The 17844-nt window shown below is 40.6% G+C and overlaps 1 protein-coding gene across 1 annotated transcript in view; it reads right to left on the reverse strand.

Annotated features, from left to right (window-relative positions):
* Positions 1-1507: 1507 nt before the first annotated feature.
* ric1 (RIC1 homolog, RAB6A GEF complex partner 1) overlaps positions 1508-17844 on the reverse strand; it is a 209619-nt gene continuing 193282 nt past the window's right edge. The window contains exons 23-26 of the mRNA XM_060839091.1: positions 16631-16819; positions 11512-11689; positions 10889-11077; positions 1508-5933 (exon numbers count right to left, since the gene is read on the reverse strand). Coding sequence (XP_060695074.1) covers positions 5639-5933; positions 10889-11077; positions 11512-11689; positions 16631-16819 — 851 coding nt within the window. The 3' untranslated portion in view covers positions 1508-5638. The remainder of the gene's footprint in view (positions 5934-10888; positions 11078-11511; positions 11690-16630; positions 16820-17844) is intronic.

Raw genomic sequence — 17844 nt, forward strand, 5'->3', positions numbered from 1 at the left:
TACCACACCCTCCCAAATTTATTCTCCCTCCAGGCACCCACATGATGCAGTATATGAAAGAGTGGGCAAATGAACACCTTACATAGAACATAGAAAAATACAGCGCAGTACAGACCCTTTGGCCCTCGATGTTGCGTCGATCCAAGTCCACCTAACCTACACTAGCCCACTTTCTTCCATTTGCCTATCCAATGCATATGCCTATCTTTTCACACAGAAAGAATTGGGCCTCCTGGAGAGGAAAATGTAAGCAATTCAAAGCGTTCACATAGCTGTAAGGGTTCAGAGCTCCTTGGCAGCCTCCGCTGCTTCAGAGCTCATAACCCCACCGGACCAGCATCTCTCCCACAGCAGCAATCACAAAATCCAGACATTATGTTATACTTAATGTAAATCTATAATAACTACTGTTGTAACAGAAACGTTATGTGAAACAAAACTCAGTGGTTAAATATTTACAAGTTTAGATTATTCATAGGAATATTTGAGAGAAGTAATTGAAATCCAAGCTTGTAAAACAACATAAAATAATCTGAGACCATTTGCATGGAAAGTGCTGCAACTTATCTGGAGACAGTATGCAAATAGCAGATGGGATACCAGCCAACAGTGTTGCTTTGTTCTGTTTGGGTACTTTGCTTCTTGAGCACTGCTGGAGGTTGACTCATTCGAGGAAGTGGAGAGTATTCCATCACACTCCTAAACTGCACTTTGTAGATGTTGGACAGGTTTTAGGGTTTCAGAAGAACAGCTAGTCACTAAAATTCAATGCTCTGACCTGCTGTTATAGTCCTTGTACTTATGCACCTCAACCAATTAGAATTTTACTCAATGATCCCAAGGGTGATGATGGTGGGGAATTGAGGTTGTTGTTGCTGTCAACTTGAAAAGGTTATTTTTTTTCAAAAAAAAAGAGATAGCCACTGCCTAACGTTCATGTGGCATGAATATTACTTGCCTCCTGAATGATAGTTGGACTCAAATGTTAAATTGTGAAAAAGATTACACAAAATGGGATGCATTTCCTGGAATTTAGAAGGTTTAAAGGTAACTTGTTTACAGTTTATTGGGATAGCACAGATAAAAAAAGAAACAAGTTTCATTGGAGAATCCTTACATATTCATAGATTTCTGACCTTCAAGGGCATTCAGAGATATTGGGAACAGCTGTGTGTACGAAGTTGAGTCATGGATCAACCACAAGCTCACCAAATGGCCGAAGATGTTAGTCAGCAACCTTCAGTTCCTAACGTCCTGTGAGAAGGGAACCATCACAGTCGAGAAGATAATCACGTTATTATCTAAAATCAACATTACACATCCCAAACTTCAGTCAAAATTCTGTTTCACAGCTCAAGGCTTTGAAGATTTTGACATTTCCTTAAAAATATAAAGTGTGGTTTTGAGACAATTTGTAGATTATGAGTAGCTGATGTCTTACTATAAAATCATACACTGCTAACAGCTTAAATAAATATATTTCAGAAACACCTTAAAACAAGAACACTTCTATGATCAAAACTGTTTATTGCTGTGAATTTGTACATGTGACAAAAAATAAGAATAGCAAATAATTTCCAAAGTACTACAGATGAGAACTGCCACAAAGTAGCACTGCGCACTGAAACCTCATCAATGATCATTGCAAACATAAGTCTAGGTTCATGCCTATGTTGCTAAGTCATTGATGAGGTTAAGACAGAATACGTTCAACTGGCAAACTGTGTCATAGTTAATCATCTTGTCCATGTATTAATAGGTGTCAAGCTAAACAAACTGGAAAGTAAGGAGGGTATTTTACTGTTGAATTTTTTTTTATACCAGTATTTCAAGTATAAAAATTGCTTCAGATCACATTTGCAACATGTAGAACTTTGGTGAAAAATTCTTAACACTGGTACTACTGTCTCAATATAAATGTTCTTTGGATCGCTGCCAATTAGATTTGCACTGTGCTTCCAATTAGATTTGTGGTATTGTCAGAAGTTAACGCATCAGTTATTTTGTGGTCACATTAGTTAACTGTGTAAATATATATTCTTTACACTGAATATTGTGTAAATTATTGGAAAAAGTACAAAAACTACTTTCAAATGTAAGTAATTTTAAACATAATGTTACAATTAAATATGAAGGTGTTACGGTGCATTAAAAAACATAAATGCTCAGAAAACAGGCAAAATATTCCAAAGTATAATTAACCATAGTGTGTGTACTTATGACGTCCAATCCACTTCAAATTTAGTTAAGGATCCGGCTTCAGTTTGCCGAGCTAATTCTTGGGTTCATTCACCAGTCAATGCACTTAGTTTAATATCCATACTGCAACAGACAGCCAGCTCTTCTGTATGGTCCATGTACAACATGAATTCAGTCTCAACTCTTTCTGCATTCTAATAACTGGGACCACATTAAACAAAATAAAGCTCTTTTAAAAAATCCCTTTTAAAGGAGATATTACCCTTTAAATAATTACCTTTTGACTTGTGAATATGGGCGTAAAAGAAGCTTGTGTTCAATACAGTTACAATTAGTGTACTAGTTACTGTTTGACGGCTGGGTTACTAATTTGGTCCACATTAAAAATTCAATTAAATTCAGCTTAGCTATAAAAATAGACTACTCAATTTTCTGATGTATAAAATAAGCAACCTTTGCATTTTTTGTTCAAATTGCACTGTAACAAACATATGCTATCTTTGTCTTTTAATACTGTTTCAGGTACTTTTAATTATAACTGAATTAAAATGCAAGGAAACAGCTACAAAGGCAGTACCACTACATGAGATCATACACTGCAGCACTCTATTCAAACAACTCAGAGTAGGAAATTAATCAGTGTGCGGGTCTATTCCCTGGAAAATGGATCAATATCTTAATCAAGCTTTAGTTATGACAGCTTTTATTAAAAGCTATTAAAAATGCTGCTTGTTGCCATTCATATTTAATGTACATCTTGCTAGGTCCTAACTAGCAAGTATAAACATGATTATTTAGCTTTATTATATTTACATAAAAATACCTTTTGCATTTAGAACAAAAGCTTGAGTTACTTTTTGAAAAAGAATAAATAAAAGCATTTCTAAACTCAAACATTTAAAATAGTTTGAATGGTAATGCATAATTTTCAGAAGGGTCATATCCAGCCCTCTCTACAAAGCAATGGTACTTATTTTACAATCAAATCACACAAAAGATCTCACAATAGGATACCAAATTCAAATTCAATCAAAATCACAGTTTCTAATGTGTGACAGCTGCTGTAGACTCATGCAACACATGCATAAACGAGGAATTCTGCCTGAACACTGTACAATATAAACAGCTTCTGCAAGAGCAGTGAGGTTAATGATTATATATTACACAGAATTTGAAATGCATTTTTTTTTAAGAAAAAAGATCTATACAAAAATTCCTAAAGCACCAACACAGCAGGTTTTAAAATCAACTTGAACACAAGAGTCTTGTACAAATGTTGTGCATGTGTCTTACACCACATATAAACAGTGATCAGTTTTTTTGAAGACAATGCAATCTGTCAGTAAAATATTCAATAACTGGGGAACCAAGTTAATAAGTGCTAAGCAGCATGATTTGTACAACTCCTCGCTACTAGTGGCCAATTCATCAAAGACCCAAACAGGGTTATTTGAGTAAACCATTACCTATTGTATAAAAGATTTTGTTTTGACTTTGATTTTTTTTGGCTAGACGAGGGTTCAATTTATATGGAAATACACCATGTTTAACAGTCTCTTAATGTTAAATTTTGTTTGCTTGATATGGAGTGCATTTTTTTTTGTATAGGAACATCCTCACTTTTCAAGTCCAAACAGCCGAGGAACATCCAGATGGTTAGAGACCCTGAAATATGTTAGTATTGTAGGTTGAAAATGGTACAGTCCAAGCAAGAATCATTGATAAACAAGGTCCACGTGGATCAGTTATTGGATTATTGAGTCCTGATCAGAAAGAAAATCTGGTTCTAAGCTACTGTCACTAGGGTGCTTCATCTTGGAAGCTAGCCAACCCCAAAAGGCCTCTGCTCATTTCTCTTCTACATGTATGCAGGAGGATCGTCAACAGGACTATGGACAAGTGAAAGGTTGAATCTTTGTTAGGGGGATTGTAGTTACCAGGAGCTTGTTTCTCATGAATAAAGTAGTGAAAAGCACAATTTACTTATCCCCCGAGAAGAAATCACAGGAAGTTGTTGGGATATATGTGGCTGTAATGGTAGCTTGTTTTGTTTACAACTCTATCATGGTATGCAGCAACCCTTGGATCTAAAATCACCTTAATTCCAAGGAATCCACTCCAAGAGGCTGTATACACCCTTGTTAGGTCTCCAACAATCCTATTAACAGCTTAAGATCAACACAGTGGAAAGGGTACACACATTTGCATAACATACATCTTTAGTTGCCGAACCCTGGAATAATGTATTCAATTTAAATGAAGTGGAAATTAATTATCTTATACAATTGAAGAATATTTTAAAAATATTTCATTTCTCACTTCAAGTTGTAAGAGGGCAACATTCAGGACCTGCAGAAGAAAGAGAACACTGATGTGGAAAATGAGGACTTGCCTCTTTCCAATTAATATAGCACTTTAATCAACTCTTATTTTGCAAAGATAAGAGCAATTTGCGCTTAATTGAGAATAATACTGTCTTTTGAAATTAAATTCATGCTTTCCTCCTGACTGTTTTCAAGAGATCTGTATTTTACAACTTTTCTGTGGAATAGTCACTGGCTTTAGTTATTCTTACAGACATAGATATTTAAAAACTCAATGCCAAAAGATTAATAGAAAAGTTTTGTGGTAAATATATTTTCCAGGTCTCTGCATTACATTATGGCTCAGTTATGTAAGAATTTCTAAGCTACCATGGGCATAGAAAAATAACAGATTAACTTGTAGTTTGACTCAAAATTCAAACATTCTTAAAAATCAAATTATTCAGATGTTAAAAATATTACAATGCTTCCAAACACTCTGCTATTCCATTCCTCAAACCACTATCAATTTATACATTGCCTAGATTTTGCTTTTTCACCTCGGTTATATGCAACATGTGTCCTTAAAACTCTCTGGACTGACCAAAAAATGAACAGGAATTTGAGACATTTTACTCTGTCCTGAAAGAACCTTTGAGAGACTCCCTCAGTCATGCCAGAATAGAAGCATTATCAAACCACATTTGAAACACAGAGCATCTTGCAAAAGCATTAATGGAATGGAGTCAAGTACCTACAAATGCAGCAATAAAATATCACTGTTTTTAGAAACATATTTTTCCATAAGTCATTCTCACTCTCATTAATTCATTTTCCCTAATAATTTTGCAGCTTGGACATTCAATTATTCCAGGGAGCACAGGGAATGATAAATCACATTTACAGGGGTGATCTCTGGACTGGGGGTGTACATGCCAGCAAACTCCAGAAGTGACTCCAGGATATTGCTTTTACTTTTAGGGAGCATGAAACATCAAAATTGATGTTCTATACCTCTAAGTGAGACCCATTTTCTCTAGTACGCAGTAAGGCATGTGCACAACACTAACACAAGGCACTAGTGATTCATTTGTCATTTCTAAAGTTTGGTGTGGAGCTGTCTGAAGATAACCAATTCATGACACAGAACACTCATAACTCCCTTCATCCTCAAGTTGCTGCTCCTCCTCTTCCTCTTGACCGTCATCTTCCGGCCTGCTGGTAATCCCACTGCCATCGTTCTGGCTACCGTTAATATGACTTGCAGCATTTCTATTGTCCTCTGTCCAAGAGCTGGGGGCCTCCACTGTCTTTGATATGCTGACCCGGCTCAAAGGCTGAAAAGCTTCAGGCTGAATCTGCTCCTCTGTGATCTCATTCAATTTCTGCAGCTGGGGCTTTATACGATTCAGAAATGGCTTGTATCCAGGGCTGGCAGTATCAAATCAGCACCGGGTAGTGGTGGAAGAGAGAGAGGGTGAGAGAGAGAAAATGTTTACTGTGTGAAGCACAACAGCAGCATTCTCCTCAATATTTATTCAGCTGTTCTTTACACATAAAAACATCAATACAGACATTTTGACATTTTCAGAGTTGACCTTTCATTCTATTAGTCACATCTGAAGTATTTAAAAACAGACTAACAAGCTTCAAGTGCATAGAAACAAAGACATAAGACCAGCATGTATTCTAAAAAGATGCAAGATGACAAAAATCAATAAATTACACGGAGGTCATCTGGAAGTTTAAACTCCAAAAAACTTCAATACAGTAGCATATAGATCCTCTTCGTCGATATGTAAACTCGGCTAACCTGATCCATTTCACTATGAACCAAATGCTCAGATCTAAGTCTATTAAAGCTGGCTCACTTCCCCAATAGCTGACACTCAATGACCATGAAACTATCTTGTAACATGGTTTGTGAGAGAATGACAACAGCAGCTGCACTGAGTGCCTTTGCAGGATCAGCAAATCTGATGGAACTAGCTGCCTCTTCTTTGCACACCAGAAGCTGGATAAAAAGCAGAGGGGAAGTGCAGCAGAACTGAAAATTCTGTTTGGGAGATAAGTATGCCCTTCTCAATCTATGTTAGTTTTAATTATAAACCTTGTCTCAGAAGTTAACATATTGATCAGATTTTCTTTTAAAGAATGCTGTTGTGCATGATTCGCCCATGCCTGGAACCTTTAAGACTCCATTTAAAAATTGGAGAATTTGTAGAGTTTTGATGAAATTAAATAATATCCTAACTTTTCCTGAGAAACTAAATGTACTCTAACTTCTGAGTGTCTATTCAACTGACCCTATTCTTGCCTCACACACCACACCTACAGCAAGCCACTAAAAGAGAACTATAAGAATCATTTTTGAAGGAGCCTCAATTGGAATCGCTGATCAGAAATAGAGCTCTCTCCTTTTGTAAAGAGAAGGGTCAAAGTGGCAGAGTTTGCCACTCCTTGACATATCTGGCCCAGTACGCTCATTGTTCACCTGACTCCAGACTGTCGGAACTCTGAAGACCTATGGGGTCCGCTTGTTAACCTGGAAACTGTTCTCTCTAGTTACTTATTTTTGAAGATATTCTGAACTACAGAAAAATTGAAACCTCTACTTAATTTTAAAAGATGGATTTTTAATGTAATTCTGGTGCAATAAGATTTTTTTTAACATTCTCAAGATAGAGAACTTCAAGTATCTATTGACATGAGGCAGACAAAGCATGTGCATCCTTCTGTTTCCATGGCTAGGTTTTCCTGACTGTTCCTAGCCTGTTGAGGTTTGCTACTCCACATCAGGCACAGCCAGCTAGGAGATTCTCCTGGTTCATTGGCTAGCATTTACATAGTTAAATTTGAAGACTTATAGGTTGATACGTGGCTTGTTTAACAACATCATGAATGCACCTTGTCTGGCCATCAGGTCCTCTAGAGCAGGACTCTAAACAGGAGCTGCTGGGTCAGATGCTGAAATGCAACCCATTGCACCATAAAACCTTTTACATTCTCAACATGAAGCTCATTAAATCAGATCAATAGAAACAAGCTGATTATATTTCATGAATGCAATTTTTAGATTGGAATGTGGAGGACACAATAAGTAGTATATTTTGATTACTAAGGTATATGTTGACAGAATCATACAGAATGACTCAGCATAGAGTGCCCATTTTTCTGCTCATTACACCTATAGTTTGATAGGGTGTGGGTATCGTTGGCTTGGCTAGGGAATGGGTATCATTGGCTCGGCTGACGTTTATTGCACATCCTGAATATCCCTGGTGGTGGTGGTGGTTAGATGTCTTCTTGAACCACTACAGTCCATGGAGTTTAGGGACACCCTGACACTGCTGTTAAGAATGAAATTCCAGGATTTTGACCCAAGGACAGTGAAAGAATGGCAACGTACTTCCCAATAAGGATTGTATAAGATTTAAAGGAGAATTTGTAGGTGTGGTGCTACATTCAACTGTTGTCCTTGACCTTCCAAGCAGCAGACATTGTGATTTTAGAAGGTGCTGCTCAAATAGCCGAGGTGAGTTTGTGCAGTGGATCTTGTAAGTAGCACAAACTGCCTTCACAGGTCAAATGGTGACTGTTAAAGGTGATTAGGTGTACAGTTGTTAAAGCTAATCAAACACACTGAACATCATTAAGGTTGTATCCATTCAGCCAAGTGGGGAGTACTCCATAATTCTCCTGAATTGTGCCTTTTAGATGACGAATGGGCATTCGGACACAGGAGGCAATTTATTTGCCATTAGAAGTCCTAGCCTCTGACCTGTTTCATAGTCACAGTAATTAGATGGTCCAATTCAGTTTTTGCATGAATAACCCCCCAGAAATCTGATAGTTGGGGATATAGCAATGGCCTATCACCATTGCCTGACATTTAAGTGGCAAATATCTTTGCAGAGTTCAAGCCAAGCCTGGATGCTGCTTTAGGTCTTGCTGCATGTGGATATGGGTTTCTTCAGCCTATGAGGAATAGTGACTGGTGATCACTGTGCAATCATCAAACATCTCCATTTTTGTCATGATGGAATGTAACTACTTAAAGAAGCAGCTGAAAATAGTTGGGCCCAGGACACTACCCTGAAGAGATCCTGTAAAGGTGCCATGGGGTTGAGAGGATTGACCTGCAACAACCACAATCAGCTTCCTTTTTAACAGGCAAGTGTTCAACTAATGGAGAATTTGCCCAAGTCTCATTGATTCCAGTTTTGCTAGAGATCTTTTGTGCCATTACTGGTCAAATGCTATCTTGATGTCAAGGACAGTAACTCTCAGCACACCTCTGAAGTTTCCTTTTTTGCCTATGTTTGAACCAAGGGTGTATTGAGATCAAGAGGTGAGTGGCCCTGCAGAAATGAGCAAATTATTGCTTGACAGTATTTAAGACGGCCCCTTCCATCAGTTTACTGATGAAAAGCAGACAGATGGGGCAGTAACTGGTCAGCTAGGATTTGTCTTGCTTGGTGTAAAGCACAATTTTCCACACTGCTAGCATTGCAGATGCCAAGGAATAGCTTGGCCGGGGGATCACAAATTCCTGCGACAGAAGTATTATTGGCAGAATTTTGTCTGGGCCCATTGCCCATGCAGTATTCTATGTCTTCAGCAATTCTTTGATTTCACATGGAGCAAACCAATTTTTCTTAAGGCTGGTATGCGAGATGCTGTTGACCTCCATAGGAAGCCAAGATGGATTGTGCACTTGGCACTTCTGGATGAAGACTGCTTCGAATGCTTCAGCCTGACCTTCTGCAATGATGTGATGGGCTGCACCACCATTAAAAATAGGACTAATCGTGGAACTCTCTCTCCAGAGGAATTATTTATTTGTCTACCACCACAACTGGATGTGGTAGGTCTACAGAGCTTAGGTCTTGTTAGCTTCGGATTCATTGACTGTGGGATCATTTATCCCTGTTTGTGCATGCTGTGCCTTCTGATTGGTATACAAGTAACCCTATGTTGTAGCTTCATTAGGTTAACACTTCATTTTTAGTTATGCCTGGTGCTGCACCTGGCATGTCCTCCTGCACTCTTCATTGAAGCAGGGTCTACTTGACAATAACAGGAGAATGGAGGATATATCAGATGATTAGGTTGGAGATTTTGGCGAGAGATTAGACATGCTGTGAATATTTTCCTTAGAACAGAAAAAACTGAGGGGAGAGTGGAATGTGGCGTACATCACATGAAGGATGTAGATAGGGCAGATTAGGAGAAATCTTTCCCCTTAGTAGAGGAGTCAAAAGTTACGGGACAGTTTCAAGGTCTGGAGCAGGAACTTTAGAGGGATTAAGGAAACGTTTTCATCCAGAGGATGGCAAGCATCTGAAACTCACTGCCGAAAATGAATGGGAGAGGCAGAAACCCTCAAGAGATTCTGGAAATATTTAGATGAGCACTTGAAATGTCACAGCTTACAAGGTTGTGGGCCAGATTAGAATGCTTGATGACTGTGGCAGACATGGAGGGCCAAAAGACCTTTTCTCTGTACTGTAAAACTCTACAACTCTATTACTTTTGCTGGGAAATCGTTCCCTTTGAAACTGTGCCCCATGCCCCCCTCCCCCCCCCCCCCCCCCCCCCCCGCCCCCCCCCCCCCACACACACACACCCCACCAGCCATTTTGGTCTCCCTCACCAAACAAACACACATTCTCAACAGGAACTCTTAAGTGCTCCTGGTATCTTAAAGCTTCAATAAGATCACTTTTGCATCTTTTAAATTGTAATGGCTACAGTCCAGTCTGTTGAACCTTTCCTTGTAAGGAATCAATTTAGTGAACCCAGTATTCCAATGCAACCAAAATTGTATGCAGTACTCTAGATATCGTCTCGCCAATGCGGTATACAGTTATAGCAAGACTTCCCCATCTGATTATTAGATTAGATTACTTACAGTGTGGAAACAGGCCCTTCGGCCCAACAAGTCCACACCGAACCGTCGAAGCGCAACCCACTCATACCCCTACATTTACCCCTTACCTAACACTACGGGCAATTTAGCATGGCCAATTCACCCGACCCGCACATCTTTGGACTGTGGGAGGAAACTGGAGCACCCGGAGGAAACCCACGCAGACACGGGGAGAACGTGCAAACTCCACACAGTCAGTCGCCTGAGTAGGGAACTGAACCCGAGTCTCAGGCGCTGTGAGGCAGCAGTGCTAACCACTGTGCCACCGTGCGATTACTGTACTTTACAGCTGCCCAAACCAAATATGTTGCATTTGACTTCATCAAGATTCTAATTTTGGTGTAGCAAATTAAAACTAATAGAAGCAGAAGCATCACTTAAAATCACTTTATTCTTTGAAAACCTTAAATGCAGTTATGAATAAGCTATGCCAGGTTTACTGCACTTCACTTACCAATCTGCTAAAGCCCATCCATCCACAGCTAGCATCCCACTTTTTATACCCTGCAAAATGTCCGTGGGAACCTCAGAGTGTTGGATTGAACTGACTATCTGACAGATCACAGCAGAATCTCGAAGAATAAGGGCTATAATCAGACACCACTCCAAACAGCCAGCTTCCATAAAAATGTGCATCAGATACCTGAAAAAACAAACAGTCCAGTGAGAGAGGAGCAACACAGGTAACTGGAGGAAGTGAGCCTCCAAAACTTCTAACTTTGGGACTGCATAATTTTAAACATTTATTTCTGCCAATTTTTTTATTACTCCAAAATACATTTAAAAATTTTAGCTATAAGTATAATCTTTAATACATTTAAGAATATTAAATCGCCTTGTTATTCCCACAGTCTCCAAACTAATATTATTCATCACTTTAGGAAGAATCCTTGAATCCTGTAACCCTTACAAATTTTGTTTGACTACTCTTGATTGAGAAAACCGCCTGGAATGCTTGACCCTTTAACTTATTATACCTACGCAAGTAAAAGTACCTGTTTCGCATGGAGTTTTAGAAATGCTCTTCGAACCAATGGATTTGGAATTATAAAACAAAATACAATTACTGTTCGTTACCTTAACTGAACCTGTGACTTGCGAGGACCTTTGTTGGCCAACTCCATTGATATATATTCCAAATCAGACTGAGTTAGACTGAGTGCAGAAAAACCTTCATCCACCATAGTCCAGTCACCATCTACCATAGAACTGGTTTCTGTAAGATCAGTCGCTGACCCGATACTGCATTCATCACCTAAAAGTCAAACAAATCAAAATCATTTAACTGATCAAGAAAGTTTGACGACATTCATTAAGTTTTTCATATTATTTGCCACATCTACAGATGCTAATAAGAACAGTTACAGAGCAAATATAAAACATGAGAAAGAAGTTTCAAGTTCCCTTGTTCTCTTTGCTGTCACAGGAAGATCTAATGACTAAATCATGGAAAAGTTGGCATAGAAACAATAAGTGAGGAATATATGCATAAGAATTTTATTTGGTTCCATGCACACTGCAGGTAGGAGTTCCATTATGAAATAGAATTATTTAAGGTCTGCCTCAATAGCTAATGAAATTTAAATTCCACATCACAAGCATTTCCTGAACTTAACCCAATGCAAACATTTACCTCTCATTAAAAATACAAAAGTAGTGGGTGCTATTCTTGAGAATAAATGGACATTCCATAAGATAGAGGAGCATAATTAAGCCACTCGGCCCATTGGGTCTACTCCATCGTTTGAACATGGCTGATATGTTTCTCAGTTCCATCCTCCTACCATCTCCCAGTAACTCTTGATCTCTTAAACAAGTCAAGAAACTATTTACCTCTGTCTTAAATACACTCAATGACTTGACCTTCACAATCTTTTGTGGCAATAAATTCCTTAGTTCTGCCTGAAAGATTTCCTCCTCATCTCAGTTCTTAAAAGAATTATACCTTTGCCTCAACACTGTGCCCTCTGGTCCTTATCTCTCTTACTCATGGAAACATCTTCACCACACCCATTCTGCCCGGGCCTCTCAGTATTCTAGGAGAAAGTGAGGACTGCAGATGCTGGCGATCAGAATCAAGAGTGTGTTGCTGGGAAAGCACAGTAGGTCAGGCAGCATCTAAGGAGCAGGAGAATTGACGTATCGGGCATAAGATCATCATCAGGAATGAGGCCTGTGGGCGGGCAGGGAGGAACTAAGAGATAAATGGGAGGTGTGTGAGGATGGGGGGTAAGTTGCTGAGAAAGCAATAGGTGGATGAAGGTGAGGGAGAAGGTGGTAGGTCAGAGGGGGAGTGATGGACAGGTCAGGAGGGCGGTGTTGAGTTGGAGGCTTGGGACTGGGATAATGTTGGGGGGGAAAGGAAATGAGGAAACTGTTGAAATCCGCATTTATCCTATATGGTTGCAGGGTCCCAAGGTGGAATATGAGGCGTTCTTCCTACAGGTGTCCGGTGGTAACCATTTGGGAGTGGAGAATGCCCAGGACCTGTATGTCCTTGATGGAGTGGGGAGGGGAGTTGAAGTGTTCAGTCATGGGGTGGTGTGGTTGTAGGATGCGGGTGTCCCAGAGATGTTTCTGAAATGATCTGCAAGAAGGCATGCTGTGACCCCGGTGTAGAGGAGACCACACCGGGTGCAATGGATGCAGTAGATGACATTGGTAGAGGTACAGGTAAACTTTCTGACGGATGTGGAAGGATCCCTTGGGGCCTTGGACGGAGGTGAAGGGAGTGGAGTGGGCGCAGGTTTTGCACTTCCTGTGGTGGCAGGGGAAGGTGCCAGGAGTGGAGTGTGGGCTGGTGGGAAGGGGGAGCTTGGACCTGTCCAGGGAGTTGCAGAGGGAATGATCTCTCCAGAAAGCTGATAGGGGTGGGGAGGGAAATGTATCTTTGGTGGTGGGGTCTGTTTGGAGGTGGTGGAAGTGGTGGAGTTGGTGGGGTGGAAGGGGAGAATCGGGGGTTTCTGTCCTTGTCACGTTGGGACAGGTGGAGTTCAAGGGCAGTGGTGCATGAAGTAGATGATTTGCACTGGAGGGCATCATCAAACACGTGGGAAGGGAAGTTGCGATCATGGAAGGAGGTGGCCATCTGGGACTTTCTGAGGTGGAATTGGTCATCCTGGGAACAGATGCAGCGAAGGTAGAGGAATTGGGAATAAGGTATGGTGTTTTTACAAGAGATAGGGTAGGAGGAGGTATAGTCTAGGCAGCTGTGGGGAATTGGTCAGCTTGTAATAGATGTCTGTAATAGATATAATAGATCTCTGCCTCCGCTGCATCTCCATCAAGGACATGCAGGTTCTGGGTCTCCTCCACCACCAACCTTACATGTAGGTTTACATCTGTTGTGGGCAAAGTTTTGGAAAGGATTATAAGAGATTGGAAGATATAATTTGATTAGGGATAGTCAACATGGTTTTGTGAAAGGTAGTTTGTGCCTCACAAACCTTACTGAGTTCTTTGAGAAGGTGACCAAACAGGTGGATGAGGGTAAAGCAGTTGATGTGGTGCATATGGATTTCAGTAAAGCGTTTGATAAAGTTCCTCAGGATAAGCTACTGCAGAAAATACAGAAGCATGGGGTTGAGGGTGATTTAGTGGTTTGGATCAGAAACTGGCTAACTGTAAGATGACAAAGGGTGATGGCTGATGGGAAATGTTCATCCTGGACTTCCGTTACTAGTGGTGTAATGCAAGGAGCTGTTTTGGGGTCACTGTTTTTTGTCATTTTTATAAATGACCTGGATTAGGGCGTAGAAGGATAGGCTCGTAAATTTGCCGATGACACTAAAGTTGGTGGAGTCGTAGACAGTGCAGAAAGATGTTGCAAGTTACAGAGGGTTCATAGGTAAGCTGCAAGCTGGGCTGAGAGGTGGCAAATGGACTTTAATGCGGAAAAGTGTGAGGTGATTCACTTTGGAAGGAGTAACAGGAATACAGAGTACTGGACTAATGGTAAGATTCTTGGTAGTGTGGATAAGCACAGAGATCTGTGTCCATGTGTATACATCCCTGGAAGTTGCCACCCAGGTTGATAATGTTGTTAAAGCATATGGTGTGTTCGCTTTTATTGGTAGAAAAATTGAGTTTCACACTTGAGGTCATGTTGCAGCTGTACAAAACTCTGGTGTGGCTGCACTTGCAGTATAGCATACAGTTCTGGTCGCCGCAATATAGGAGGGATGTGGAAGCTTTATAAAGAGTGCAGAGGAGATGTACCAGGAAGTTGCCTGGTATGGAAGGAAGGTCTTATGAAGAAAGATTGCGGGATTTGAGGCTGTTTTCGTTAGAGAGAAAGTTAAGAGGTAACTTAATAGAGACACACAAGATGATCAGAGGATTAGATAGGATGGACAGTGACAGCCTTTTTCCTCAGATGGTGGTAGCTAGCATGATGGGACATAGCTTTAAATCGAGGAGTGAAAGATATCAACAGATATCAAAGGTAGTTTCTTTACTCAGATTAAGGGCGTGGAACATCTTGCCTGCAACAATTGTGGACTCGCCAACATGAAGGGCATTTATATGGTCATTGGATAAACATATGGATGATAATGGAACAGTGTAGGTTAATGGGCTTTAGATTGGTTTCACAAGTTGGTGCAACATCGAGGGATGAAGGGCATGTGCTGCGTTGGAATGTTCTATGTCCTAATGTTTTAAGTTCTGATGCAAGGTCAATCAACCTGAAATATTAACTCTTTCTCTCACCATAAATGCTGCCAGAACTGCAGAGCATTTAGCATTGTTTGATTCATTTCAGAAATCTAGTGTTCTCTATGAAGCTCATCATATAGTCAGCTACCTTTGCGATATTTCTACCTCTAGAAGAAAGTGAGGACTGCAGATGCTGGAGACCAAAGTTGAAAAGTGTGGTGCTGGAAAAACACGGCAGGCCAGGCAGCATCTGAGGAGCAGGAGAATCGACGTTTCGGGCACAAGCCCTTCTTCAGGAATGAGGCTGGTGTGCCAAGCAGGCTGAGATAAAAGGTAGGGGGAGGGGTGCTGGGAATATGATAGGTGGAAGGAGGTGAGGGTGAGGGTGATAGGCCGGAGAGGGGGTGGGTGCGGAGAAAAATGGAGGAGACTGACTTCCACAGCTACCTAGATTACAACTCGTCCCACCCTGGCCCCTGTAAAAACACCATCCCATATTCCCAATTCCTTCACCTCCGCCTCATCTCCCAGGAGGACCAATTCCACTACCGAACAACCCAAATGGCCTTCTTCTTCAAAGACCGCAATTTCCCCTCCGACGTGGTCGACGATGCTCTCCACCGCATCTCCTCCACTTCCCACACCTCCGCCCTTGAACCCCGCCCCTCCAATCACCACCAGGACAGAACCCCACTGGTCCTCACCTTCCACCCAACCAACCTCCAGATCATCCTCCGTCATTTCCGCCACCTCCAAACAGACGTCTACTTGTAGAATGTTTCAGGGAACACCTCTGGGACACCTGCATCAATCAACCCAACCGCCCCGTGGCTGAACACTTTAACTCCCCCTCCCACTCCACCAAGGACATGCAGGTCCCTGGCCTCCTCCATCGCCAGACCCTGGCCACACGTCACCTGGAGGAAGTGCACCTCATCTTCCGCCTAGGAACCCTCCAACCAGACGGGATGAATGTAGATTTCTCCAGCTTCCTCATTTCTGCTCTTCCCACCTTATCTCAGTCCCCGGATTCAGCACTGCCCTCTAGACCTGCAACCTTCTTCCCGACCTCTCCGTCCCCACCCCCTCTCTGGCCTATTACCCTCACTCTCCCCTCCTTCCACCTATCATATTCCCAGCGCTCCTCCCCCAAATTCCCTCCCCCCTACCTTTTATTTCAGTCTGCTTGGCATACCAGCCTCATTCCTGATGAAGGGCTTATACCCGAAACGTCGATTCTCCTACTCATCGGATGCTGCCTGGCCTGCTGTGTTTTTCTAGCACCACATATATTTCTACCTCAAATCAATAAAGTAAGCCAATACATTTTAATTCCATTTCTTGTCTCACTTAGACTCCATTAAGTCTGTAACTTGTTAAATGTGTTATGATTTGGTATAAATTATCCTTCTGCTTTGATTAAAAATTGACTTAGTAAATTCAAAAAGGACAACACAAATTCAGACAGACTTAAAACCTACATTTGGCTGTGCGTTTTGACTATTTAATTCATATTTCCAAGCAACAAATGCTTACTTACCTTTTGAAAGTAATGGTGATAGAATTGCATCTTGCGTCTGAGGTCCTTGCAATGAGCCAGAATCTGTTTGCGTGTGTGCAGTATTAAGGCTAAGGCAGATGTGGCCAGCATGTGCATTTATGACTCCACTCTCCAAATCACTGGTTACAAAAGTCTCAGTTGACTGAGTGTTAAGAAACTGTTCTCCAACTGCAGAAAGTTAAAACAAAGATCCTGTTGGTGCTCATGCATTAATTTTGTTTTACGCATATAACTTCAAATATTTGCTTCTCTTTTGAATCAAGATACTGACTATCAACCTTAATGTAATTTACAACTGCTCAATATCACAATACATCAAGTTGCACACATTATGATATTTTACATTTTCCAAGGAACCTTATTGGCTTTTTAATGTGGCTATTATAATTTGGTTTTTTTTCCCTAGTTAATACAGAATACGGAGGAAAAAAATAAGTGTTCCTCGCACATTAGCATTCGTGTCTTTTTTGCAAAATCATTCACAAGGTACTCATCACAAGAACAGATCCTGAAAGCAAGGACTTAAAGTTTACCAGCCACATAACCTTCATTTGTTGCACCACTGCAACAAATTTTGAGGAAATATCAAGTATCACACCATCTGATCTTCAACATTTCCTTCTCACTCGTCAATATTCCAGAACTTCCTCTTCAATATCATTGTGGGAGTAACATTACCAAAGAAAGCGCAATAGTTCATGAACACTGCCCAACATGAGCTTCTTAAGGAAAACAGGAATAGGCAAGAAATGGGTCCTCACCAACATCATCCACATTCTGTTTACACAAAAATCAAATTAAAAGTAAATTTGCAGTATTTGCTTCTAACACTTCAAGGTATCTCAACAAAGAACAAATGGCTTGCTGTCATGTATTGTGATTGATACCTCTCAATTATTCAAGTTACCAAGGATGAGTGATAACAGTGTGGCTTGGAATAAGAATCATTTGCCTGTGCCATCTCTAAATGGACAAATCAATTAAATGGTGCCATCTCTAAATGGACAATACGTGCCTCGTCATGATCCAGTTTTTGCTGGGACAATAAGGTTTAATTCTGTATTTTGACTACATCATGTGATTGGCTAGGATATCAGCAAAGCACTTCAATTTTAATTAAATAATCATCAGCTTTCATGACTATTTTTATTAGCAACAGCCAATACGTTGCAGGGTGGAATTTGAACTCTGGA

Source organism: Hemiscyllium ocellatum, chromosome 2 (assembly GCF_020745735.1).
Source record: "Hemiscyllium ocellatum isolate sHemOce1 chromosome 2, sHemOce1.pat.X.cur, whole genome shotgun sequence".
In the NCBI taxonomy this organism is placed as follows: Eukaryota; Metazoa; Chordata; class Chondrichthyes; order Orectolobiformes; family Hemiscylliidae; genus Hemiscyllium; species Hemiscyllium ocellatum.